Source organism: Camelus bactrianus, chromosome 28, assembly GCF_048773025.1.
Source record: "Camelus bactrianus isolate YW-2024 breed Bactrian camel chromosome 28, ASM4877302v1, whole genome shotgun sequence".
NCBI classification, from domain to species: Eukaryota; Metazoa; Chordata; class Mammalia; order Artiodactyla; family Camelidae; genus Camelus; species Camelus bactrianus.
In genome coordinates, this window is record NC_133566.1 from 2,746,894 (window position 1) to 2,774,452 (window position 27,559).

The 27,559-nt window shown below is 39.8% G+C and overlaps 1 protein-coding gene across 1 annotated transcript; it reads right to left on the bottom strand.

Annotated features, from left to right (window-relative positions):
• Window positions 1-756: 756 nt before the first annotated feature.
• LOC141575408 (ankyrin repeat domain-containing protein 26-like) lies at window positions 757-22,270 on the bottom strand. Its single transcript, XM_074354482.1, has 10 exons — window positions 22,036-22,270; window positions 20,692-20,873; window positions 19,708-19,845; window positions 17,756-18,268; window positions 16,148-16,300; window positions 9,452-9,817; window positions 8,690-8,874; window positions 6,887-7,100; window positions 2,165-2,210; window positions 757-1,035 (listed from the first exon to the last, which is right to left on the bottom strand). Exons 3-10 carry the CDS (start codon window positions 19,717-19,719, stop codon window positions 941-943), a joined length of 1,584 nt encoding a protein of 527 aa, XP_074210583.1. The 5' UTR covers window positions 19,720-19,845; window positions 20,692-20,873; window positions 22,036-22,270; the 3' UTR covers window positions 757-940.
• Window positions 22,271-27,559: the final 5,289 nt, after the last annotated feature.

Consider the following 27,559-nt stretch of genomic DNA (forward strand, 5'->3'; position numbering starts at 1 on the left):
CTGGGGCACATCCCGGGTCAGCGGGGGTGGTGCCCTGATGTCACACGAAGGGCGGGGCATCGCCTGCAGACGCTGCGCGGGGAAACGGCTTGGCCCTGTCTTGTGGGTGCATTTGTGAGACAACTTCTCTGAGGATCTTAGGCTGAGGAAGAGATCGTAACAGGCTCAGATAGACCCAGAAACCCCCCACACGCTCAGATACACACACACGCACCTCAAGACACACTCACCACAATTAAACACTCACAGACACTCAACAGCACTACACGAGCCTTCAGCCTGGTGGACGGCCTGAAGCCCAACAGCCCCAGGCAGACCTGCGACCCCAGGACTTGGGGAAGAAATGGCAGGAACCACCCAGTACAAGGCCCTGCAGGGCCCATGCTGACTGCCCACCTCAGCCCCTGCCTCACGTAGTCCTGCCTTATCCTGGGCCTGCCCTTTCCTGGACTTGCCTTCACATGGTCCTGCCCTCTCCTGAGCCTTCCCTCACCTAGGCCTGCCCTCTCCTGGGCCTGCCCTCTCCTTGTCCAGCCCTCTCCTGGTCCTAACCTCTCCTGGGCCTGCCTGCACCTAGGCCTGCCCTCACGTTGGCCTTCACTATCCCGATCTGCCCTCTCCTTAGCCTGCCCTCAGCTGGGCCTGCCCGTTTCTGGGTCTGCACACACCTGGGCCTGCCCTCTCCTGGTCCTGCCAAAAGCTCCAAAGTGCTGGGTTTTATTCCCTCTGCTTAAAAGTTAATCAGATGCAGACAAATGTGGTTTAGAATACTACATCAATTTTAATCATGCACATATAATATAAAATATTTTCCTTTAATAAACAGTGTCAATATCTTGACGGGAAGTAACTAAAATGTGAGGCAAACAGCCCAGCAGGTAAATGTTTACTTTTCATCTTGTAGATCAGACACTTTTTCTTCATCATCTCCACATGTTCTTCACGTGCTTTCGAAACCAGATCTTGACTTAGACTTGACTTGTCCATTAAGCCTACAAGAGAGTCTGTAGGACTTAGATTCAAGTTCAATAGCAGCTGGAAAGAAAGTGAAAGAATTAGATTCTTAAAATACTTCATAGGTAACTAAATGTCAGTTTATTTTTTAAGAAAAGCTGAGACTTTTCTAAGTTTTAAGAAGAATGAAAAATACCTATATACGATTACAACACAAAACCCAAGATTACTACTCTAGACTTTGCCCAGGGCTGCATGTTGAATTAACTGCTCCTGTGGCTAAGGATCAGAGCGCCTGGTTTTCTCACTCTTCATTCATTTACTCAGCAACCATGTGCTAAGGCACTGTGACAAGCACTGGAACCACAAGATGAAGATGACAGAGTCCACCCTGAAAGATCTTGTACCGTAAACTGGAGAAACAGATGAACAGGCAGTTTCGGTACAGAGACATAAATGCCATGACAGGTATAAAAGAGGGCAGAGTTGGAACACTCAGAAGGGACGTCCAGCTTTGTGTCAATATTGTCCCCTCTTTGGTGGCCGTGATGTGTAAGCAGATACCTGAAGGAGGAGGAGAAAGTGTGGGAGGGAGAGGCAGGAAGGGCGCCCGCGGAGCTGGGCGCAGTCTGACCAGCCGCTGGAGCACAGGGGCAGAGCAGGGGAGTAAAGAGATATGGCTGAAGACTTTGGCAAGAGCCAAATCGATGTGGGTGTTTTTCTTCCAAGCTAAGGAATTTGGAATTTTTCCTGAGGGCAAAATGTTAACCAGTGACAAAGTGAATGACAGGAAATTAATTGTCATCCACCAGGGGACAGGTACATGAACTGTGATTGCTTGAGTCTGGGTTTTTTGCCTCAGTCACTACCAGAAACTCGAGAAGCTGATGACCTCCATGCTTTCTGAGAACAGGTCTGTGCACAGGTGACAGGCCCACAGGGACAACAGGAGAGGAAGGGCACAGCCAAAAACATAGAACACAGACTTCTTGAGATTTTTTTAAAGCTATGGATCACGAGGAATAAATGAGGAATCAGTGTATTTATCATTATGAATGAAATTAAGCTTTGACAGTTTTCATTAGCTATGTGTAAGGAAAAAATTTAACATAGTATGTTATTCAAACAATAGAAACAGGTGCCATTTACTGTTTACAGTGTAGATCGGAAATCAATGTCTAAATTTAATTCAGAAATGTTGGCAACATACCTTCTTTTAATTCTCTAGCTATATTATTCTCCAACTTCTTCCGCATCTGAAATAAGTCAAATATGATTTTTAATGTTTAAGTTAAACAAGAAACACTATCATAGGAATGACAGCTAGCTTATGAAATGTGGCTTTTAAATAATACTTTGAGACTTGACCTAACTTGGGGGTTGCTTAAATAGAAAAACAATCACAGGAATAAAATAAATTCCTACTTACTTTCATTTTAGATAATAGAGAACATATATCTGTAAGGTTATTTAGATTCCCCTGATGGAAAGCACAGTAAACACTGCCCTGTTGGATACACATAATCTCAGAGGGCGATGCCTGATCTTATTAGCACAAATATTTAAACAATTCAAGTCATGTTCTACACTGAATACATTACTTTGCAGCTCTCAGAAAAACTGCCCTTTATAAAAGTTTAGTTTTTTTTAACGTTAATGGATTTTTCCTTAAAGTGAGCTTTCCATTCCTGCACTTTTAGAAAACTAAAATTTTAAGGTCTGTTCTATGCTAATGTTTTTAGCACAGAATCGTAGATGCATAAAATGAAAAAAGGGTTCTGTTATAATGTCAAGTGAAAATTCTACTGGCAAACAAGTTAAACAAATGTATTTTGCTCTCTGTACATGACTAAAATACTTATATCAGAAAATCTGCTTGAAGAAAAGAAAAGGAGAGGCTAGTGCCAGTTTTCAAAGTTGGTTTCTGATTCACAACTTCCTAGAGTCAGAAACAAGGAAAACAATACATAATTCTTTAACTGTAAATTTGTTTCCATTCTAGAAATTAGGGCCAACTTTTTGAAACTCGACTTAATTAGTTACGTATTTAGTTATGAAATGTGTGGGGACATTTCAAACTACAAGTGTCCCCATCTAGAGTGTTCTTTTAAAATCTTATAAAAGTCACCCGCTCACTAAACAGGGTCTAAAATAGTACATGAACATAATAAACACTGTGGTGATAACAGCGACACGAGAGCTGAGGCCTTTGTAAATGTTAGGTGCAAAGACAAGATTTTGGACTACCATTTGCCAGTATTTTCAGGGACTGTCTTCCATAACTGTCTGACAAGAGCATTCTGGAGAGGCCTTATGCCATCAACAACGTGACAACAGTGCCAGGCGGGTCCTGTGAAATGAAAAACGCCTAACAGATGAAGGGAGAAGCCTTTACCGAAATAATTTCATATAAACATTAATGTAGATCACACTTTTACATGAGTTGAATGTAAGATTACTACCTTTTCCTCTGCAAAGCTATTTTCCTAAGTAGGTACTTCTGAGACCCTTATGTTTATTTCTAGGTGAGGACCCCCATGTCCAGATGGTGGAAGTGGGCTGAAGTCCAACGTTAATAAGGAGAAGGCACCTGCAGTTTTACTTAAACTTTTCCATTTAACAAAAACACAGAAAGGTGAGAAAATCATACACAGGAAGACAATGTATCAGCCAGTTTCAACTCTAATGGTTTTTAATTAGGAGGATTCTCTCATAACTGGCAGTTTGCAGTCTATGTCCCATAGAAATGGAAGGTCCCACTGGGGACACTGCAGGATTGAGGTCAAAACTGAGGTCACAGGCTGGAAGATAATGCTGCCCTCTCTTTCCGAGATCAATTAGATAACAACACACTGGCTGCACACATATACACAGACGTTCATTTCCAAAGTGAATATATTTTCAGATTATTGATAACTTTAAGTTAAAATTTGGTATCATTCTTATTTTAAATGTTATAAAAATAAGTACAATTCCAGAAATGTAATAAAATCAAGTCATTTAACCACTTTGATTCATTATCCTGTTGTAAATAGGTTAATGTATGAAGGAAATGACACTTGTCAGTTTGTAACTATTAAATACATGTATTTTGCTGCAGAGAAAAGAAATGAGAAAGAATTTGTTGATCAAGGAGCTAAAAAATTAAGTACAGAGAAAAAAGTGAATGAAAGAAAAAGAACTGGAAGAAGTTGAGTGATTGTCTTTCAAAAGATAACACGCTTCCTCATTTGTCCATTCAGACAAAATGAAATGAGGGCAGGAGGGATTCCACAGAGCAGAGAACTGACACCAGAAACAAGGTTACTGAACTCTATCTCCGCCTTATGAGAAGTGAGCTTAACTAATGTGATAGTTTGATTCGAATTAAAATTCAGAGTGGACGTGCCCTGCCTTGGAAGCCTACTTTTAAAAGAAATGTGACCAGATTCTGCTGAGATGCAGTGCTGTGTCATGTAAAAAGTTAAAGTCTTAGGAATATTAATCGTTTTAGCTCTGGTGCACTGGTATAGTCCCATTAAGAAAAAGGGCTGCTAAACTGAATGGACATTTGAGAAGTTTAAAAATTACTTAAAATAAATCATTAGAAAAGTTTGAAAGTATCAGTAATGCACCAAAAGTCCAAAATCAGTGTAAAATTTAGTCTTCCAATTTAAAATAGATTTGAAGGACATTTATTAACTATTGTGGCCATGCTTCATGTTAGGCACACCAATACTTAAAAACTCTTGAACATAAAAAATCTTTAAAACAGAAATTTTGCCTGTTATAATATTGTCTGGAATCCATTTTTAAGTTTTCAGTTCTCAGAAAACAATTCTATGTGCAAGAAAATCTAACAGTGATGTATCTGCTCAGGCTAATTTTAACTTTTTGTATTTTATAGTAATATAATTAAATAACACAATTGAGTAAAACTGTAAAATTGCTTCTGACATGTAGGACAAAACATCCCAGAAATAAACTAGAATGTGAAATCTGAGGGTAAAAATTAGCAAAACAGATACCGGGTCCATCTGTTACCACTACAACGATATCAAGGGACAAGGCTGTACTTCATGCAGCAGTAAGAGAGGCAATAAACCCAAGTGTTATGAGCTGGAAAAAACTTGCTTCGACAACCAGCACGACTGAAATCACAGACTTAGAGCAACAGTTCTGTCAAGTTAGAAAAAAATGCAGAGTAAGCTGGAACTTCACAGTTAGTAACAGTCCAAAATGTTAAAACCTTGCAAATAAAGGAGAATGTTAAAGTCAATCCCAATGCCATTTTTAACATTTTGCTTTCTAGAACCATAGCTGAAAAGCTCTGCAAGTCTGTTCTTTTGTTAATCCCCATGCAAAAACCCATCCCTTCGTCATTTTAAACAGTATGTTCACACCTCTCATAGCATTACTTTATGTTTTCCCAGCAGAAATAATTACATCCCTAGCAATTCCAGAAGGCATCTTCTTTCTCTAAGTCTGACTAAGAAATCTGTAAACAGTAACTGTACAATAGCTCCTGTGAGGTGCCCGGTAGTGCTGAGGAAGCCGTGTCTCTGCACCCAGACAGAGCGGGGCTTGTTAACCTCCCTGCCAAACCTAGCATGATTCGGCCCCACGGCCCCACAGAAGAACTACATGTACCTTGGAACTACAACACTGAGTTTAAAATAAATCATTTTCCAGTGTACCTAGAAGTACTGAAAAATAGACACCTCTTTCCTCCAAAAACATCAAATGAAAAAACTGTCCTCAGGAGTCTTCTCCTGCATTGCTTTTGCACTCACACTCTTCCACCATCATCCTGTAAAGTGACCCACTGTCGACTTTTTGGTGACAACTAATGAAAACATTTCGAGTTTGCATCATGCTTAGCCGCTGACAGAAGTGTTAGCCATGCATTTTTTTTTAACACCACGCAGTCTGGTTTCATGACTCTGAAGCACTTAGACTCAATTTACCCACAACACTGTCTACGAAACCTGAGCTTTTTTCTTCTTTGATTTATTACGACATGAGCCAAGTGAGAAGAAACAGGTTGAGACCTCACTTAACAAGGGCCCGTGCTACCCTTCTCTGCATCAGGAAGATCATGAAAACACCATCAAACCATAAACCAAATCGCACCGATTTAAATGGCTATTTTAACAACGATACACAATGAAAACTACTTGTAATTTAAAGACTCCCTATCATTGCCACCTCGGTATTCCTAACAGGTGAGGGAAAGACAGAGACATAAGTGAACTTCATTTTAAAAATTTAAATATTTGCTTTACTTGACTACGTATTTAGAAATATTCTACAATTGCTCAGTAAGACATTTTATAACAATTAAAATAACTGCTATAAGTAAAATAGCAATTAAGGATGTACTCTTACAGAAGAAAATGATAAAAGTTTTAAACTTAAAAACAGAACTTAATGTTTTTAGTGTTACAAATTTATTGAATTCATAAAAAGAATTCATCTTGGATTACTTTAAATAAAAAACATCTGTATGTGGTTAAGTATCTCAATGCCAATTATTTACTTATGCTTAGGGGTAGAAAAACTGGGGTGTAACAAAACTTGAAAATGACTATGAACTAATGCCAAACCGAAATCAATCAGAAACTAAGCCAAACATTGGAAAGTGTATCTCTAGTTATTAGGCAATAATACTTAACTTCTAAAATAGAATTTAAAGTGGAGCTTTTTAAGAAATCTAAAATTTGTCAGGTTAGTTCCATTTATTGAATAAAGTTAATGACAGGTGTCTCCTGAAAATTACAAGTCCAGGGACTTTAAAAATAAAATTTCTGTCTCCTTTCTTTATTAGCACAATTAATTATGGCTTTTACTTAGTGTGCAGAAGTCAAATAAACAACTCAGAATTTCATCAAATTAAAAACAAGAATTGTATCAGAAATCTGAAACCCAAGGGAAAAAAGATAATATAACTAACCCTGAACAGATCGCTCATGCTAGTTGAAGGATCTGAAAAATTCCTGAAGTTCCTTCTTCGAGTAAGACTCCTTTCGGGCTCCAGGCTAGTACTAGAACTTTCATCAGAAGGCGGTCCGTCAACAGGCCGTGCAGGAACAGAGCCGAGGAGGGAGCTCTGGTGCTGCTGCTCCAGCTGAAGCTCAGTGCTCACTGCTGCCAGCCTCTCATTAGCCCTGCGAGGATCGCAAAGCACAGATTTCATTCGTTTCATTTTCTTCCTAAGTGATATGTATTTCTAAAGTTGCTATAATAGTAAACAGATTCTCCCATTAAACTGTTTTGACACCAAAAATACATCAGCGCAGACCTACTGTAAACAATTACAGTTTAAAACTGTCCTAAAGAAGGACGTATATGCCTGGGGGGCCCTTAACTAACAAGTACTTCAAAGTGGGGAGAATCAGAGATGGAGACGCCCCCCCAGAGGATCCCCGCTGCCTTCTGCACTGGCTGCATCTAGACATGTTCACCCTCAGGAAACCAGTTTAGAAATAAAAACTACACCATCCCTTAAAGCCATTTTCAAGCATTTGCTTTCACTCCCTCTTATATACACATTTCACTCACTACCTGGGAGACATTAAGCATGCGGCACTGAGGAACAGTTTAGAGCCACCACCTCTGGGGGGCACCAGGCGGCAGAGTCGATGGTGGGAAAGTACTACGACAGTGCCAGGGGCAATTTCAAGTGTCCCCCAATGTCCCAAAGCTCACTTTGTTACTTTGCTTTTACCAGGGGTCTACATCAGCACCTGTTTTCCATAACCAAAAAAAACCTCAAGTGGATTTTCACTTTTATAAAAAAAAAAAGCAAAAAGCCAGAATAGCACTGGGTGCTTGTTTTAGCCCGAGCCATCAGAGGGGCAATGAGCACCCCGACCAGCGAGAGGCCCCACCGAGCTCCTTCCCCAGAACCACACTCAGTATCCCGGCATCACGCCGCCACCGCTTTGGACTGTGTCTGTGAGCGCCTGTGCTTTATGCATATTTATTTCATGCATCCACCAGCAAGATGTGTCCTAAGGTAACTGCCCCTTTGCTTTACACCGACAGCTTTCATAGGAACACTCTACTTTTGGATAGCGGGGAGACGTGTAGCTTGTAACACTGTTACTCAGTCACCGGAGTTGGGACCTGCCCTTTCTGTCAACCACACACCCCCTCGGGCAGGCCACCATATTCTTTTTAGCCACTTTGTGAACCACTATACTACCCTTCACCCCGATGTTAATTTCCCTGTTTCCCAAGCATGCCTTGACGTAGCGGAGACAAACTTAGAAGGATACAGCAGTTCATCTCAGCGCCCACGAGCGGTGACACCAAATATCACAATCAAGAAAGTAAATTCACCAAACACCAGAATGGGGCCCCTTGGGTTTAAGTTGTACTCTTCCAAAATACAGTTAATTCTAAACTCATTAACATTTCTATTTATGGGAATTTCAGCTAGAAATTTTGTGATAATATGGCTGTCTAAATTACAAAGTTTGCAAAACCCCTAGCTTAAAGACTAGATCAGGTTAAATATATGCAAATATAAAACATAAAGTCATGTAAAAGCAACAAAAGGCAGCGAGATGCAAACTGCCCTGGACTGACATTTTAAAGGGGAGTTCATTTACTAACATTTTCCAAAATCACACTATCTATCTAGTCAGCTCTCACTTGCTGCTCACCTCAGGAACCTGGCTCAACAAGAATGATGCCTTAGAGGCAAATTAGTGACCTAAGTTATTTCCTATAATTCTACGTTTTGACTTACAAGTTTAGTTGACTTTCCAATGACATTCTATTTTCTAGCTCTGCCAGGTACAGCTGCCTGTATTTTTCCAATTCTTTTTCATTAGCAATTTTCAGTTCAGGCTCCAGACCTTTAACTTTGTGTTCCACTTGACCTACTGAAGCACGTTTATACTCTCTTAAGATTTCTTGAGAAACTGCTTGTGCCTACAGAGAATTAAAAGGATACAATTTTAAAAATAATTATAACCTGAGTAATTACACTATATTTCTTCCCTTTAGTTTTGAGTCAATGATTCAGAGAGCAATTTTAAGTGTGAAAAAAGCGCTGAACATTAAAATACCTATCATCAATGTCAAGTGAATTAAATCTGGATTATGAAATTAAAGTTGAATCACTCTTATATTACTACTCATGTAATGTGATAGTTCAAAGAATAATAGGATCAATCTAAACTTTTAAAAATTGAACAATACAACCTAAGAGTAATCCAAGAGTGTGGTACAGTATTTGAATCACAATATATTCTTTTCCTCCTAGTCATCTTGATTTACACCAATTGGTCTTAAAAGTGATTCTCTAGTGAGAGATGTTCTGAAAGATAAATTTAGTGATAGTAATGATGGAAACTGAATTTAAAGGGAGTAACAAATGCGGCCCTCCTTCCAGAAATCTACAAAACAAACTGATATCTGGGAAGTAGAGGAAACACATAAAATGTACACATCAGAACTGTAATTCTCAGCGAAGTGACTTAGAGCATGTTACAGATCAATGCTTCACCTGTAAGAACTGGCTGATTTCTTCCAATTTTTCTGCAATATCCTGTCTTGCTTGCTTTTCAGTCTCCTGTTTGTACCGCATGACTTGACTGAGTTCTTTCAGTTTTTCTACTACATCCCATCTTGCTCGCTCCTCAGTCTCCCGTTTGTACTGCTCCACTGGACTGCGTTCCACTGTGTTCACTTTTAGGTGATGCCTGAGGTGCACTACTTCTTCTTCCAACTTCTTTTTCTCCTCCTCTAGCGTGTCAGATTTCTTTTGCAATTCTTTCGTAGATAGTAACTCCTTTAGAAAAAGTTGAGTTTCTGCACTCAGATGGAGAAGTACTGGAGATGTAGATTTCACTTCTGCTGGAAGATCAGCATTCTGCATGAAGATAAAATTGTTTGGTAATGAGGTTAGCAGACTGAGAACAGCCTAACTCTAACCCAGCATCAAAGGTTGAAATAAATTCAGTTACAATAAAATGGTATCTGCCTTGTGGAATGGAGAAACACAAATTACTCAGAAAATCAAGAAAAAAGTTCAAACCACCAAGAGTCACAAAACAATACTGTTTACTGTCATCGTCTTTGTTATACATTTGTACTTGATTTCACTCTTCTCTGTAATTGGTTCATGTCTTTCCTACATAAAATGACACAAGGCACCTCTTAGTAGAAAATCTCTTACCCCTTCCTCCCCCAAGTCTAAACTCTCCATGATTTTTAAAGTTTTAGGGAGATCATATTGAGTTACTTAGGGCTGAATTAATAAATGCCTCCCAAAACAAGCCTTTCAAAAAATGACTGCAATTAATACATCTTACAAATATGGGTTCTCATGCCATAAGCCTTTCTCTGAACCACAAATATTTTATGCTTGTTTGAATTGCATTCCAAGCAGCAATGAATGATTTGCAGAGTTAAGGAGAAATCCATCTCCTAGTGTAGTGGTTTAGTAAGGTGATCCATACATTTTTCTAAAACAAACAAACAAAACAGCCTTAATTCTTGTAATCCTTTGTGGCTCTCCACAAAACAAGAGAATATACACAAAAATAAACAAAAAAAATTTGCTGGAATTTCAGTGACACTGACTTGGGAAGAACTACTTTCCTTCAGATAGAAGGATTATTTGGTAAGACAAGGCAGGCGGAGTTGGTGGTTGTAAAACATCTCTGACACTTCCCCTGTGAAATTCCCTCCCCTGAACTATGTACTGGCCTCAGTCAACTGGTTTCTAGGGGACAGAATGTGGGGGCACTGCTGTGTGATTTCTAAGACTACATAGCTTCTGACTTTCACTCTGTAGGGACGCTCACCCTTAGAACCCAGTCACCACGTTGTGAAGCCCAGGCCACCTACTGAGTCCCTGTACACACAGCTGTCCCAGCTGATGACCCCAGGGAATGTCCTTAACCAAAGCCAGCTCCAACTTCCAGATATGAGCATGAACAAGCCTTTAGATTATTCTAGTGCCCGCTTGATGCCAAGTGGAGAAGAAATGAGCTGGCTCCACTGAGCCTTGTCTAAACACAGATTTGTGAACCAAGCAGATGCTGTTTTGAGTCACCAGGTTTTGAGGCAGTTTATTATATAAGTTATTAGCAATAAATAACTGGCACAGACACTGATATTAAAAATGGGGCACAGCCATTAAAAAAGAACCCAAAATGTGAGGATGCCTTTGAACCTGGAGGTAGGTGAAACCTGAACAGATGTAGAGAAGAGTAAGAGTGAAAATCCAAAGTGTCCCCGAGACTGTTAGTGGAAGCCTGACGGCTCTTGAAGGGCTGAGACTGACGGCTTCTAGGCCAGGGAAGAAAATGACACTGAAACCGGAGGAAACGGGACTCGCTACCAAACAGCTGAAAGTAAAATTAATGAGAGATAAGCTAAAACAAACAAAAAGATTATTAAATATAAAGGAACCAGGATTCACTGGGTTCAAATATCTGTATCCCATTTAAAGCATCTCCACATGCCCAACTGTCACATAAATGGGTAAGCAGAGAAATGGCTTCCGGGCTAAGATCAAATCTAGGCTGCTGCCAGGAAAACAATCTAAAGATGAAGCCAAGACTTTGTTAAGACCTTGGAAAGATTTAAGGTGCCGCCTCAAATTCCTTTAAAGATCTTAAAAGCATAAGAATTTCAAAGGCATGGTCCCACAACAGCTTCACAGGAAGCCCAACGTGAAGTTTATCTCAAAAAGACATGAGAGTAGCTTTTCCAATGGCATGAACCCCAATAAAATTCACAGGAAACTCAAAAGTTTTAAAGAGAACTGTGGTAGCAAAAACACTGCTTGCTAGCTTGGACTGAAAGAGACAAAGACAGTGCAAAACAGGAAGAGGCCTTTGGGTTTTTCTTAGAAGGTCTACAAGGAGGAAGCTGGCTTGAGAGAACTACTCAGCTGCAAACACAGGTCACTGCTCATGAAAGGGACAGAACAAAGAGCTCAGAGAGGGCAGCGAAGGAGAACCCCTCCCAGGGTTAGGACTAAGTCCTAATCAAAGAGCCAGCATCAGGCTGCATTTCAGAACTGCTACGGACCAGTGTGCCTCCCATCTTGTATCTGTGAGTGAGGGAGTCCTTAGCAGTTTAGCAGAATGTTGGGTGTGTGGTGGCGAATAACCCGTGTCTCCTTATCCTCAAGCCTCAGCACTGAGAGGAGTGTACCCAAGGGGCTGTACTCCAGAAACCATGCCCAGGAACCTCACCCTACCTGAATCCGGTGAAGATGGGAAAGTAAGACCTTGGACTGGAGCCTGAGCCTACCACCACAGTGACCGAGACCTGCTCAGGGACTGAGTGGGGTAAACGGATTTCTCGTATGGAAGCAATAAGAAAACATTGTGGCTAGTGAGCAGATTATGCTGGTTTTTGAATGTCTCCATAAATTTTCAAAGTTAATTCCATAAAAAAGGTAGAATGGGGGCCAACCTTAAGTGCCCTCCTCGTAAAGAACAGAAAACGGTGAAAGGGGCACCGAGTGAACTGCAGGGCAGGTTTGAAAAGGCAGTTCAGCTTCTGCCTCGCTCTTAACCCTGGAACCCAGTCTCATGAGGGCAAGCTCAGGCCACAGAGACAGCTTCGGTGTTCCGGGGGAGGTGGTCCACCTGCCCGCCCCACCAAAGCCACAGTCCAACGCCAACATCAACCATCAGACATCAATGGATGAAACTGCATGCGATTCCAGCCCCCCGCCTTCGAGCTGCCCCACCTGAAGCTGAGAGGAATAGAGGCCAGCTGTCTTGGCCACACTTTTCCTAAGTGTAGGTTGTGAACAAAATAAATGCTTACTTAAGCCACTGAACTTTGGGGAGTTTGTTAGGCAAAAACAGATGAACAGAAAAGTGGATGAAAAACGATAGTAAGAAATGTAACTTGAATATAGTAGAAATTGGTTTCCCATAAACTGGAATATAACAAACGTTGAGATTAACTTACTAATGACAAAGTGCTGATGAGAAGCAGCAGGTAGCTGAAAGAAAGACCTCAGAACTAGTGAGAAGGAAGGTACTTCAGAGTTCCCCCCAATCACAGTTTCTTACAAATTGACATGTATTTCACAATTTCCCCTCAACTTTGAGGGTAAGGAAGACTGGTAAGCAAGGAGACATAGGATTTGAAGTCTAATAACTGAAAAATAACTAGAAACAGTCAGTTTACCAAAATCAGACTTTTTACCTCATTTCAATTAACTGAACTTCTAAGAGACAGGCAGCTTTGAGAATTTATTAATCTAGCACTCACTCTTCATTTTCCTTTCCTCAGAGAGAAAATAAAATATTATGGAACCATAAGTATAGTGTCCTTTAGCAGTATTTAAATTAAATACAATTTTTCCTTTACCTGACTTCAAAGCTGGTTGGTAAGGGAAGGTAGGACTGTCTCAGCTTCATGTTGTAGCACAATGCTTCTCCGTATCACACAGAGTGGCTTTGAACTTTTGAAATTCAAACTACTAGTCTGTTATCTGTTTCTGATAAACTGATTGAATATTATCTAATTTTTAACAGCTGTACTCTTGAAAAATTTTCCTTGGATGGGATGAAATACTTATTTCATTAATTATGCATTCAGCTATAGATTACAGCTAGGCATCTCTCTTTTTAAGTAAAAGGAGGTAGACACAGGGAGCTGAGAGTGCAGGATCTACACCAAGAACAAGATCGGCACCAGTGTTACACACAAGAACCAAGCCAAAAGAGGACTTGATCGTGAACCGCAAGATGATGGATTAGAGAGGCTTCCAAAGAGGAAAGTTGAATTAATCTTTTCCAGGCTTAATCTTTTGCCTCTAGATAGTGAAACCTATGGATGAGTCTATGAATTATAATGAGTGCAACATAATGAAGTATATTGCAGACTGAGTGAGCAGATCCTGTGACCATGATTTGATGGAAACTGGAGTGAAGTGGGAGGCAAGGGTGAGAAACTAAAGGTCTGAATGGGGGCGAGGGATGGACTTTATCTTTGCAAGCCTACTTTCTGTCAGAGTCATGTCAGAGTCAGCAAGGCATAAGCTGGCCACAGGCCCCTTCAGGAAGCAGCAGATCTCCACAGAAGTAGTTACAGATACCCCATGACACTGACTTTTTGTTATTATGTAAAACAACTGGTACTATGCAAGATGACTCGGAAAGAGTTCTCGTAACATCTGACTTGGTACCGGCATAGGACAGACATAGATCAAGGCATCACCACTGAGAATCTAAAAGAAACCCTCACATTTACGGTCATTTGACTTTCAATACGAGTGTCAAATAACTGAATGAGACAATAATAGTCTTTTTAACAAATGGTACTGGGACAACTGGATATCCACAAGCCAAAGAACAAAATTCGACCTCTACCTCATACAATACATACAAAATTAACTCAAAATGAAAGAGCTGAAACTACAAAATTCTTAGAAGAAAACACAGGTGTGTGTCTTCATGACTGGATCTGGCACTTGTTTCTTAGGTAGGACAGTAAAAGACAGAAATAGATTAACTGAACTACATCAGTATTAAAAACTTCTAGTCTTCAAAAGACACCATCAAGAAGGTAAGAAGGCAATCTCCTGAATAGGAGGAAATACTCGAAAATCCTACATCTGATCAAAGACTTGCACCCAGGATACAAAAAGAACTCTTACAATTCAATCATAAAAAGACAATCCAATTTTAAAATGAGCAAAAACCTGGACAGGCCTTCAAAGAAGATACACAAATGGATAAGCGCATGGAAAGATCCCCAACATTCTCAGTCATCAGAAAAATGCAAATCAAAACACAATGAGATGCCAGTTCACACCCACCAGGAGAGCTAATCACCAGTGTTGACAGGGATGCATAGAAACTGGGAGAATTACACACTGTGGATAAAAATGTTAAATGGTGCAGCCACCCTGGGAAACAGTATGGCAGTTCCTCAAAAGGTTAAACACAGTTACCGTATGACCCATATGACAGCATTTCCATTCTTAAGTCTATTCCCCAAAGAAATGAAAACATGCTTACATCAAAACTTGGACAGAAATGTTCGCAGCATTATTAACAATAGGCAAAAAGCAGAGGCAACCCAAAGGTCCATCAACTGATAAATAGATAAACGGTTCAGCCCCACAACCGAGTAATGTTCGACAATAAACAGAAATGGAAATACTGACAAGCGCTGTAACATGGATGAACCTTGAAGACGTTTTGTCAAATGAAAAAAGCTAATCATGAAGGACCACACAGCATGTGATTCCATCCATGGGAAACACGCAGAACAGGCACATCTATAGAGACAGAAGTCAGCCTGGTGGCTGCCGGGGGCTGAGGGGGATGGCGGGCTGGGGGTGATGGCCAAGGGATGCAGGCTTTCTTTTTAGGTTGATGGGAATGTTCTAAAATTGACTGTGGTGACAGCTGCACATCTCTGGATATACTAGGAGATACTAACTATGCATCCTAAATGGGTGACTTATATGATACGTGATTTTTTTTTTTTTTTTTTGGTGCAGGAAAGTAATCAGGTTTTACTTCTTTATTTTTAGAGGAGGTACAGGGGATCGAACTCAGGACCTTGTGTACGCTAAGCATGCACTCTACCACTTGAGTTATGCAATCCCCCCTATAATATGTGAATTATATCTCAATAAAGTTAAAAAAAATCCAAAGGCAGGATCTAGACAATTTTCTTAATTGTCTATTTTGGGTGTACATTCATGATCTGAACTCCTCCATGCTTTGACAACATGTCTAAAACGAAGAGAAAATGAAGGCAATGTCTAACTTCAACTGGTTAGTATAATGACCTTTCTGCACAAGGTATTCTGAAATCCATGAAGTAAATACACACAGATTCTATATCCATTCACAAAAGTGAAGATGCGTTATGACAATTTTCTGGAACATGCCATGAAACATTATCCTCTGATTTTATCTAGCTTGCCTCGTGGTGAGAGATCACTAAAAAATACTGTTTAGTAGGGAAAAAAAGTTAACTTCTGTGGGGAAAGGTGTGTAATTTTCAACTTCTCTAAGGGTAAATATCATAAGAAAAAATATATAAAGAAATGGCAGAATGAAAGTCAAAGTTTAAGAAACAAGTGCATTATAAAGATAATAAAAGTGTAATTATAATGAAGATACAAAAGAAAGCTGTCCCTGAGAAGCTAGTGTCCTGCAATGCTCTGCGCTGCACTCACGGCTGACGTGCTAGATTTCACACGTACTGGGTTCGCAGCTTGATGTGACCTCCTCTCTGAGTCCTGTGTCTCATTTTCTGAGTTAGTGTGATGATGTGCTGTCACCTCCAGGGAAGCTTCCAACATGGACACTTTCTTTCGGGTGTCAGTCAGCTCTTGCTGAAGCTGTCTCATACAGGCCTAAAGAGAGAACTCTGTTACTGATTTTTAAGTCACCTTATCATTAAGTTACATTAATAATATATAACTCCAACATATGGACTTTGAGAACTATCCCCACAGACATCAATTCACCTCCTTTTCCTCACAGGCACACATTCCTGTTTACTAAATTTCATTAAAGACACAGAAGGCATGACCCTCCTGCCTTACTGATAGTAAGTTAACTTAGACAATGGATGCAGCCCCACCAGCCATTCCCTGCCCCTCCCAGGAAGTGGCCAAGCTTTACCCCCACTGAAGTCTCAAACAGAAATGGGCGTGTGGGTGGGATGAGTGGTGGTAAGTTCCACACTGTGGAACACTCTCCCTCTTTCTCATTAGAGGCTAAGTTCAGAGTCCTTCACATGTTCAATCTGGTGTTTAAATCCTTCCAACAGACTCCTATCTCACAATAAAAATGAGGTTATTCCAATGGCCTCTGGGCACCCGCGACAACCTGGCCTCCCCTGCCTCCTGGACTGCAGCTCCTACAGCTCCCCCCACCCCTCCCACTCACTCCCTTCCTGCCACTCAGGACTCTTAGCTGCTCCTCCTCAGTCTGAAAATGGGACCCCAATGCCAAACTCGTACATCACAGAGCGCTCCAGTTCCTCTGTACTGGACAAACTTACATCCAAATGACAGTAACTGAGCCTTGAACTGAGAATTGTGAGCAGATTATTTAAAAAAATGTTCAAAGTAAATTATAAATAGAACAGGGGAGACTAAGTCAAACAGTTTTGCTAAAATTTACATTTGTCTCAAATTATGGCTGAATGAAAAGTAGATGCCTTTAAGGAGTGGCGAGGTCGTAACAATACATAATTTGAGATGGAAATATTTCAATTTAATTCCAGTTGACATGAATACAAATAAAATTATATCAAGTAAAAATATATGAAAAGCTACTGAACGAAAAGTACTGCAAGATACAGTGTTTACACATCAGTTCATCTGGGAAATCTGGATTTGACTGTCAAGGTAATCCACACAATTGAATCTTTTCTCTCTCTTTTTTTTCTTTTACTTTTTTTGTTCACCCAACTGAATCTTAATTTCAAAATACTCATTTTAGGTCTGAGCATTTCATTTATCTGCTTCATCACGACACTAAAATGTGGTGACAGGAAGATTAAAATGATTTGGGCAGTATAAGAGGAAATTACTAAGACCTGCCTGTATCTGTCAACAACTTACAGCTTAATCTCTTAGAATTTCAGGTGACACGGCATCTTTACTCTAAGTAAAGCACCTCTCAGGCCTAACTTTTGTTTGCTGGATACAAGGCATGCTTTTAGGCTGCTTTACAATGTACATATTTACAGCCCACACATTTTTTATATTCAACTAGTTTCAACACTCAGCTTTCATCGGATACTACTTTGAACTTTCTTTGAGGAAGTCTGAAAATCAGTTCCCTTTCTGGGTACTTACTTCCATTTCTGCTCTGTCCGTTACATACTGATACAGTCTGTCCTTTAAACATCTGGATTCATCGATTAACTCCTTGTTTCCTTCCTCCAGCATCAGAACTCGTCTGCTCATGGCTTCAAGTTTTCCCAGGTGATCCAGAAACGGCGCTGGGATATTAAGTATTGTCTTTTTACTTTTGGCCCCACTTTGAGCAGCTTCCAGTTGCTGTCGAAGCAACACGTTTTCGCTTTCTAGTTCACATACTCTCTCCTCCAAGAACGCCTGCTTTCCAATGTATCTGTTGCCTTCCCCTTGTTTGCTCTGAGACAAGGATTCAGTTTCCTTGTTTGAACGCTGGGCTTGGCCTCGGTCTCTATGCACACATTCAAATACCAACGTCGTTGGTCTAAGAGCATCTCTCCTGGGATGGAGCTCAATTTCTTGGCCACGGAATTGACGTTCAGCTTCAGGAAGTTGCTGAGGAAGCACCTCGCTGTTATCTTCTGGGTCAGACAGCTCAAAATCCTTTGTGTCCTGTAAGTGAAACCCCTTATCTCTTACTCTTTGAACTGTACTCAATAAACTGACATATCATAATTTCCTTTGAAGTGAAAGACTAATCTCTAAGTTTATACAACAAAAAGTTTGCAATATCTGGGTATCCAACTGGAAGAACTTAAGGTGGATACAAATCTCAAACTTTAAACAAGCAGAAATCCCCAAAAGTTTAAAAATTTAATTAAAGACAGTGAGTCCATGAAAGTAAAAAAGAAACCACAAAAGGATATTTAAGAAGCTCAGAACTGAGAAGGCCTTTCTCTGAAATACAACAAACCCAAAAGGCTTAAAATAAACAATGAATAAATCTGACTACACTTAAAAATTATATCTGACATTTAACCTTTACTGCTGCCCCCAAAGTAAGAGCCTTAGCTCTGTATATATTTGGACAGGTTAAATTTCCTAAAAAAATTTTTCCTGAGAATACTCCATAAATATTCTCCTTTTCTAACATTTTTAGAGCGAGTTATAAGAATTACATCTACAGATAAGTGATAAATCTAAGCACTGTACTAAGCACGTCTACAAACATCAGTTAACTCAGTTAGCTGTGACAATTCTGGAATAAAGGGTTAAAAACACAAGCAAGCTGCAGGGTTTCCCCCAGGTCTTCTGACTCTCTGACTCTTACACCAAACCAACACTACTTCTCTAGGACAAATATATAAACACAAGAGAAGCCTTCTACTTCCCTAATGGTGAATACACTAAAGGTAAAGAAGCTCAAATTTACAGAGCTCTTCTTAGAAAATCAGGAGACTATTTGCTTCTGCAATAATTTTTATTTCTTCTTCATGGTGTTTATAACAGTAATGGATGTGAAGTAGCAGGGAAATACAGTGAACTGTTTTATTAAAAATAAAATACTGATCAATAAATTATCACTAAGTATAGATTATGGTATGTCACTATATTCAAAAGCTCCTTGTACTGAAATCGCATACCACATGGAGCAGAGCATTACTTTTTATCACACGTAGGAGAACGACACCCAGACTATGGTTTCTGAACCGGCTATACTTTTTCCTCCTTACCATCAGTGGAAATGATAAAGTAACCTCTCCATTCATCTATCAAAGGAGTGAGATCACTGCTAGAAACTAGAATGCCTGCTGTTAGTAGCAACAGTTTTGAGATCATGGAAAGTTCATCAATTCCTATAGGAAATATGAACAGCCTCTCCTCGGATGAGGCCATCTTGAATGTCACTATGTCACTTTTGCAGGCAAATGGATTTGAATTCAAAATATTGCTTTATCCAATGAACCAGAAATGAAACCCCCAGAAAATATATTTACATATATAGGCTTTTAAAACCCTCTATACTTTCTATACCTATAGTATTGGTTTTTAAACTATGTAAGTATACAAATTCATACACACACGTGTTTGAAGATGACTAAAGAAAATACCTCAGCATTCATTTTCTTGTTAGTCTTTTCTGCCTCCTTTTGTTGGGAAAGATGACGGGCCAGGATTTCATCTTGTATTACTCTGGCATTCTGCTCTCGAGAAAGTTGTCTCTCAGCATCATTTTGCTCTTCTAAAACCTGGAGACATATTTCATTAGGTTTGGGGTTTTATACCATGAAAAAAAGTCAAAAAAAGGTCAGGAGGGGAATCTTAAACAAAAAATTTTTTAAACTGTTAAAAAGAAGTAGCCTTTTTAAGCACAGGGATCTTTACTGCACATAAATAACTCAAATTCTAATATATATGACAGCTAAATTTATCACAGAGCAAAAACACAAAGGATGCAGTATCATGAAAGAAAAAATTTTTTAACACTTTTTAAATTGAGTTATAGTCATTTGACAATGTGTCAAATTCCAGTGGAGAGCACAATTTTTAGTTGTACATGAACATATATATATTCATTGTGACATTTTTTTTGTTGTGAGCTACCATAAGATCTTGTATATATTTCCCTGTGCTATACAGTAAAATCTTGTTTATCTATTCTGCATATTCCTGTCGGTATCTACAAATTTTGAAATCCCAGTGAAAGAAAATTTCCTTATAAGGCATTTAACCAATTCCATCACAGTCTCAAGGCAATTCAGCCTGGATTTTAACTTCAAAAAGCCAGAATTAACACATGGATTTGAATTAGACTTGTTACTCTGTTGAATGGACCAAAACCGTCAATCCTTATGTTAATGACTAAGCTCAATTTAACTTTCATTCCTTCATTCAGAAAAGACACAGAGCATCTATTAGATGCCAAGAACATCAAGAAATTAGTAAGTTAAGCTCTAAATGTCATAGTTCATGTTTAGGATGAGATAACTTTTATTTGTTTTAAATGAAAATACAGATAAATTCAAAAGAATATTATAAATAATATTGATGAAACAGTGTTAGAGATACGCAATTTTCACCTAAGACTAATTTACCTGGTTTGGTTTATTCCTTATGCTCTTCCGTTTGCATTCTAGTGTCCGGGCAGTGCTTTCAAGTTCTTGGTTCGCGGAAACTTGCTCATTGCACTTTCTCTTTTCTTTTTAAGTCATCCTTAGTGTTTTCATATAATATATAAGCATTTTTCTTCTTCTTTGTTTCTTGTTCTAATGTTAATCTGCAGTGAAATATGCTTACCTTAAAATTTATTTTGTTAGAAAATAAAAAGTTCATTTTATGATCTGGTTCTTCACATGCTGATTTATTACCCCAATGGAATTTCTATGTTCTCAATTTTTTTTTTCATTTTTAAGTCTCACATTTTAAATTCCTCACTTCAATCTCTTCATAGACTATATATATGTATATATATATATATATATTTGAAAAGTAGCAATGAAAAGACATAATGCTACTGAGTTTCAGTCAAGAGTAACTCTGGTCAATAGTGTAGGAAAGAAAATTTGCAATTATTCAGTAAGGTTTGAATTGAAAATTACCCTTTCCCCCCCACATAGTCATAAATTACTCCTTCATTAGGACAGAGAATTTAGTTATTAATTAAAAGAGAAGTTGCTATTTAGAAACAGGTTTATAATTTCATGAGAAATAAAATTTCAACTTCATGAGATATTACAGGGACTCCTACATGATCTCCAGGGGAAGGTAACATCTGCAGATGTCTTTTCCAGAACACTGACCCACTAATTAGCATAATCCAAGGCGAGGCTGGGGAGTCTACTCCCTGATGCCCTACACTTTATGTTTCTTCTTTTGCAGCACTTTGAACTTACCTTGTTGAATATTATTTATTTTAGTAAATCATTTTTAAATCCCTTTTGGTACAAGGCAGGATCCCTATTAAGTAATTAAGAAATAAAGAGTAACCCGTGCTTTCAGCACAGACCTTTGAACTGATCTTATCTCTGCATGAGAGAGATGCTGAAGAAACTAACCAGTAATCACTTTCCACTTTACTTTTTAGTCCATCCATTCATATGTTAAGAGTCAAACTGCATAAATTTTTTTGAAGTTTCTGCCTTGAGAAAAATGGTCATTTCATAATTCTGCAAGTGGGAATGTAAAGTAACATAAACTTTCTGGAGGACAATTGAGAGATAAGGACCAAAGATTTTTTTAAAGAAATATAGAATGAGTGTGTGTGTATATATATATAGCTGTTATTTCCAAGAGTCTCATATTCCACAATATTAATGAAATTTTCTCCCCTGTAAAATCCCAAAAGGTAAGTTAGCAATTTTAAGACTTTTCCTACATACCTACAGTATTAAAGTAAATATAGAGTTCAAATATTTCTTTAAAACCAAGAAATTCAGTACCTCATGCTGCAGAGCTGTCGTTCCCACTCCACATTTTGAAGTTTTAACTGTGATTTTGCTTCTCTTGTTTTCAACAGCTCTGCTTGTAGCCAGTTCACCTTATTTTCCATTTCTTTAATTTTTCCTGTAAGTAGTGCACAGTCAGATTCTTTCAGTTCTATTGATCTGAATGAATGAACTGGATCCTCAATTTTCAATAACCTATCAGAATCTGCATTAGGAAGAAAACAAACATAGAAACAAAATATATGAGTAATTTTTGTGTATAAAGGACTGTGCATTTTCACATTCATTCATCCATATATTGAACAAATGGATATTGAGCATCTATAACATGGAAGACATTCTTCTAAGCTCTGCAGATATTAAAAGAATGACAAAATAATATTATGAACATTATGCAAATAAATTTGACAATTCAGATGAAGTGGGTAAAATTCCTTGAAAGAGAGAAATTACAAAAGCTCAATTAAGAAAGAACAAATAAGCTAAAAAGCCCTATATCTTAAAAACCAAAACAAAAGTCCTATTTAAAGACCTTACGACAAAGAAAATTCCAGTCCCAATGGTTACACTGGTGAATTCTACCATATATTTTAGGAAAATTTAATACCAATTCCACACAAAGTCTCCTCGAAAAACGAAGAGGAAGAACTATGTCCTCATTCTATAAAACTAACATTACCCTGAGTCCAAAACCAGACAAAGGTATTACAAGAAAGAAAACTAATGTTATGAAAATGGAGATAAAAATTCTAAACAAAACATTAGCAAATTAAATCCAACAATACAGGATAATTCATCATGGCCAAGTGGGGCGTATCCCAAGAATGCAGGGCTGTGTTAACACGTAAAAATCAATGTTATTCATCATATTAACAAACTAAAGAAGAAACCATATGATCATGTCAGCAGATAAAAAGAGGCACTTGCCAAACCTCAACATCTATTCCTGATAAAAAACTTCCAGCAAACTAGGAACCAAGGGAACGTCTTCACTATGACAAAGATCCGTGCTAACCCTACAGCTGACACCATACACAATGGTGAAAAACGGAATGCTCTTCCCAGAATGTGGTGAACCGGACAGGAGTGGCTTCTCTTACTCCTATTCAGCACTGTACTGGAGCCAGTGCAATCAGGCAAAATGAAGAACCAAAAGACATCTGGATGGGAAATGAAGAGGTAAAACTGTCTGCTAATCAGCGGGGAATGTGATTACATGGTGCGAGTCAGCTAACTCCAACCTGTGGGCTGGGTTGCTTGCTTTGGTAAATAAAGTGTTACTGAAATACAGCCACGTCCATTAACTTGTGTATTGTCTATGGCTACTCTTGTTGCAACAGTGACAGAGCTGATTAGCTGTGACAGAGAATGTATTTATTGGCTGCAAGTCTTAAGTGTGAACTATCTTTAGTAAGACAGTAGTTTAAAGAAGAAAAATCTTGACCACCTTTGGTTACGTAGAAAATCTGAGAGAATCCATAAAAAGGCTACTAGAACTAATAAATGTGTTCAGCCAGGTTGGAGGGCACAGACTCAGCATACAGAAATCAACTGTATTTCTATCATCAGAAACTAAAATTTAAAATATAGTATTTTAAAACAAACAAACAAATAAAAACACACTATTTACAACTGCACTGAAAAATAAGAAATACAGGTAAACATAAAAGATGGAAAGACCCAGACACTAAAAACTCTTAAAATATTACTGAGAAAATCAAGGAAGACCTATATAAATGGAGAAGTGAACTTTGTTCGGGGTTAAAAATTCCATTTTGTTAAGAAGTCAATTCTCCCCAAATTAATCTACAGATTCAACATAATCTACATCTCATTTCCAGGACACTAGCAGACTTTTTTTTTTTTTTACATTGACAAGATGATTCTAAAATTCATGTGGTAAGAAGGGTAATAAAAGGAAACAAGATGAAGCCAGAGGACTGTGGCCTTTAACCATGGAGCTACGAGAAGCAGGAGCTGGATTTTAGGCAAGGAGGTAACAAAGACCTGAATTTTAAGAACTATCTAGTAATCATGTTTGCGGTGTAGACCAAGGTTCCAGGAGGTGGAACGGCAGAGAAGAAAGTCCTGAGGTGATTTCAGCATTCTAGGAGGGAAGTAGTGATAACCTGACCTTGGGTGAAGGCGTAGGAGCAGCAGAGTCATAGAAAGCACAGGGAGTGGGAATGGTCACAGCCCCTGGCTGGCAGCGCAAAACACGTCTGCTTCTGCTTTAACACAAAGCAGGTTTCTAAGACCCAGCGGACTGTAACGTATCCGTGCTCCGTGGGGCAGTACTAGGTGTGCACAGGTTACCGCCAGATAACTTAAAAAGTCTGTGTAGTCATACGGGGGTCCTAACTTTACTCTCCGGGCCAAGTTGTTCGATTCGCCTCAGGGTATTCTTACAGTTAGGGTAAAGTGACTTGCGATCCTCAGAAGCTGTTTCCGGTGCCAGAGTTAAGTCATCGAGGTCATCCACAGAATTAAGCTGCTCTTTGACCTACAAATAAGTAATGCTATTTCACAGTGTCTCCAACATAGTTGTAAAATATGCTCAGTGCACAGAGGTGATAAATATCCATCTTTTTATCAGAGCAAAAACACAGACACTTGTCAAAAGAACTGATTTTTGTCAAAAGGCTAATTTTATCAATGTTTCTAAATTATTTTTAAGTAAATGTCTCTACAACAAAGAAGGATTTTCTGTTTTTCCACTCTTTTATAATTTTTTCTAACTACAGGAAAATATTTTTGATTCATATTTTACTATACCTTGTCCTTTTTAGTAGATATTTTCTTTGAAGACCTGGAAAAAAAAAAAAAAGCAATTCCTTTAAGCCAAATACTAAATATTGAAAATACAAGAAGTATGTAAATCTATTTTTTATATAAAATCTTTGCATTGATAATTTTCAATAAAAGGGATTAAACAAAAAATGGAAACAGTAACATTAAAGGACAAAGAGAGCATATCGATTATATTATTAACAAAGTATTAAATTTAAATCAAGCACACAAGGAAAGGAAAAGGAAGAACATAAAATTACTTGTATTATTTTATAGGAAAAAATATACCAGGATTTTCTTGTTGTCTTTTTCAACAAAAACTGGCTTTTATGGTAATAAAACCTATTTGGAAAGTATTACTTAAGTCCTTATACGAAAGAAACCGTTTTCTAATAACCATGACATCAGCTTTTTTGAGGACTTAGTGTGCAACTGCTGTGCATTATTATCAGCACTTTACGTGTCTTAAAGACATTTTAATCCTCAAAACAATCCAGAATTCAGTACATATTTTTTGAGTTCCATGTTCTTCTATTCCACCCTCTTGAAGCCCCTCCCATATGCTTATTTTCTTTCTACTTGTTGCACCAACTACTTAGAGAAGAATGTTGGAATCTCCAGCTATAATTGTGAAATTTTAAATTTATTCCTTCAGTTCTGTCTTCCCTTTGTGTATTTTGAAGCCCTGTTATTAAGTGAATATACATTTAGGATTGTTACATCTTCTGAAAGAAGTAATACAGCCAGCCCTACATTTTTATGATTAGTGTTTTCATGGTATATGTTTTTCTATCCTTTACTTTTAACTCAGGTTTGCTGTGTAGTGTGTTTCTCCAATAAAAAGCAAGTAATTAGGTCTTCCCCACCCCCACGCTGGAAATGTCTTTCAGTAATATAATGGCTTTTAGATTTTGTTAGGACTAGATTATAGAACATTCAAATTCAAGAAATTTTGCAATACTGAAGTGAGTTTTCTTTTTTGCCATTTGGATACTGGTGAAGGTATGTAGAAAAAGTTACTTTGAAAATAAATATAAAGTTTCCACTGATGTCTGTTTCTGCATTGGCTGATAATTTCTTCCACTGTAAGAATCTGATTTCTTCTTGCCTTCTGTTGTCAAAAAGAAAACTTAAGAAAATGAAGCTCTACTTGCTTTCTTCCAGCGTCAGTAGTTTTGAACGCAGTGTTCCCTCGTATATTACAGACTAGTGTCTCTAAGGAACATGCCAAGAAATGCAGACACACTGAAACTATGGAACAGCTGGTGTTGTCCTAATGCCATATCCCAGACATCATCTGCTGAACTATTTTCTAAATGCAACTTAATTGTAAAACACAAATAAATGAGTAAAGATGAATGAATGACAAATTCACTTGAAAGTCAATTTTTTCAAGGAAATTACCAGGTTACCATTCTACATGGATGTGTAGAATGATATCTATATTTAATTATATATGTATTATATATATTCATATAAAACAGATCAGCAAAACATGGCATATGATAAATACGGCTGAGTTAAGAATGGTTGTTACCGGGCGGGCCCCCGCGGGTGGCTGCCAGCGCTTCCCACAGCTGGCTGGCTGTCTGGCCCCGGGAGACAGACATGCCTGGTGCAGCACACCCAGGGATGGAGCCGGGCCCCTAGCGGCCCACAGGAGGAGAGCACGGAGCGGGGCATGAGGCGCGGGGGTGGGCCCGGCCCAGCCCGCCAGGACGGGCCACGGGCACTGGCCCCGGGGCGCCCGGGCTCAGGTGCCCGCCGAGCTAGGACAGAGTGCGCCAGCGCGTGGAGCCAAGGCGCCGGGACGTGCACCGCGCGGGAGGCGGCCGGTGCGGGCTCTGGGCGCCGGCGCAGCGCCTTTTCCCTTCGATGAGTGGCAGGGCGGCGAGCTGGGGGCGCCAGCTGCGCCGCAAACTTGGGGCTGGGCTCAGGCGCCCCCCGGCAACGAAAATGGAGGCAGACGCGGGACACCAGGGAGAATCTGGCCAGCGCAGCGACCCCGAGGAGGGGGCGGTCGGGGGACCGAGACTCTCGGGGTCTGGGCCTTGGGTTTGGACCGGGGCGGCCAGAGAGGAGGTGAAGAAGAGAGACCCAGGTGACAGGCACACGGCCCTCCAGCTCCTCCCGGCGACACGGCACCGCGGGGGAGGGGGCGGTGCTGGACGCGGGAGTCTGGGCTGCCGGCCCCGCAACCGTTGCTGCTGGAAGCCGGGGGGTTGGGGGTGGGTGTGGAGGGAACGGGGCTGTGAGCTGGGGCCATGGCCGGATTTGCCAGACAGAAGCGAGCTGGAGAGGGCACAGAGCAGAGAGGACGAAGAGGGCTGTCGGCGGCTCCAGAAGCCTGGTCCCCTGCTTCCAGAGGTTTGCTGAGCACCTACTGCGCACATCTGCCTTCACACCCCTGCCCTTTCACCCGCCGTGATTCCCCCCAGGTCCTCCCCTTCCAGCTCTTCCTTTTCTCCGCTGCTCCGCATACTGCTCCCTCCTCTGACCTCAGGTAATAAGCCTGGGCTTCACCTTTTGTGGGATCTTCCCAAGTGCTGACCTCGCTCCCAGGCGGACCCAGGCTCCGAGGATAGGAAATTACCGGTGGGCAAAGAGGACCCGGGAGAGCCGTGAGCCCCTGTGCTCTGGGCCCTGGCTGCCGCACCAGTGGGTTGGCTCTGGTCTGCCGGGTCTTCCATCAGGATCCCTGACGGCGGGGAAGGGAAACCCCGAGCCT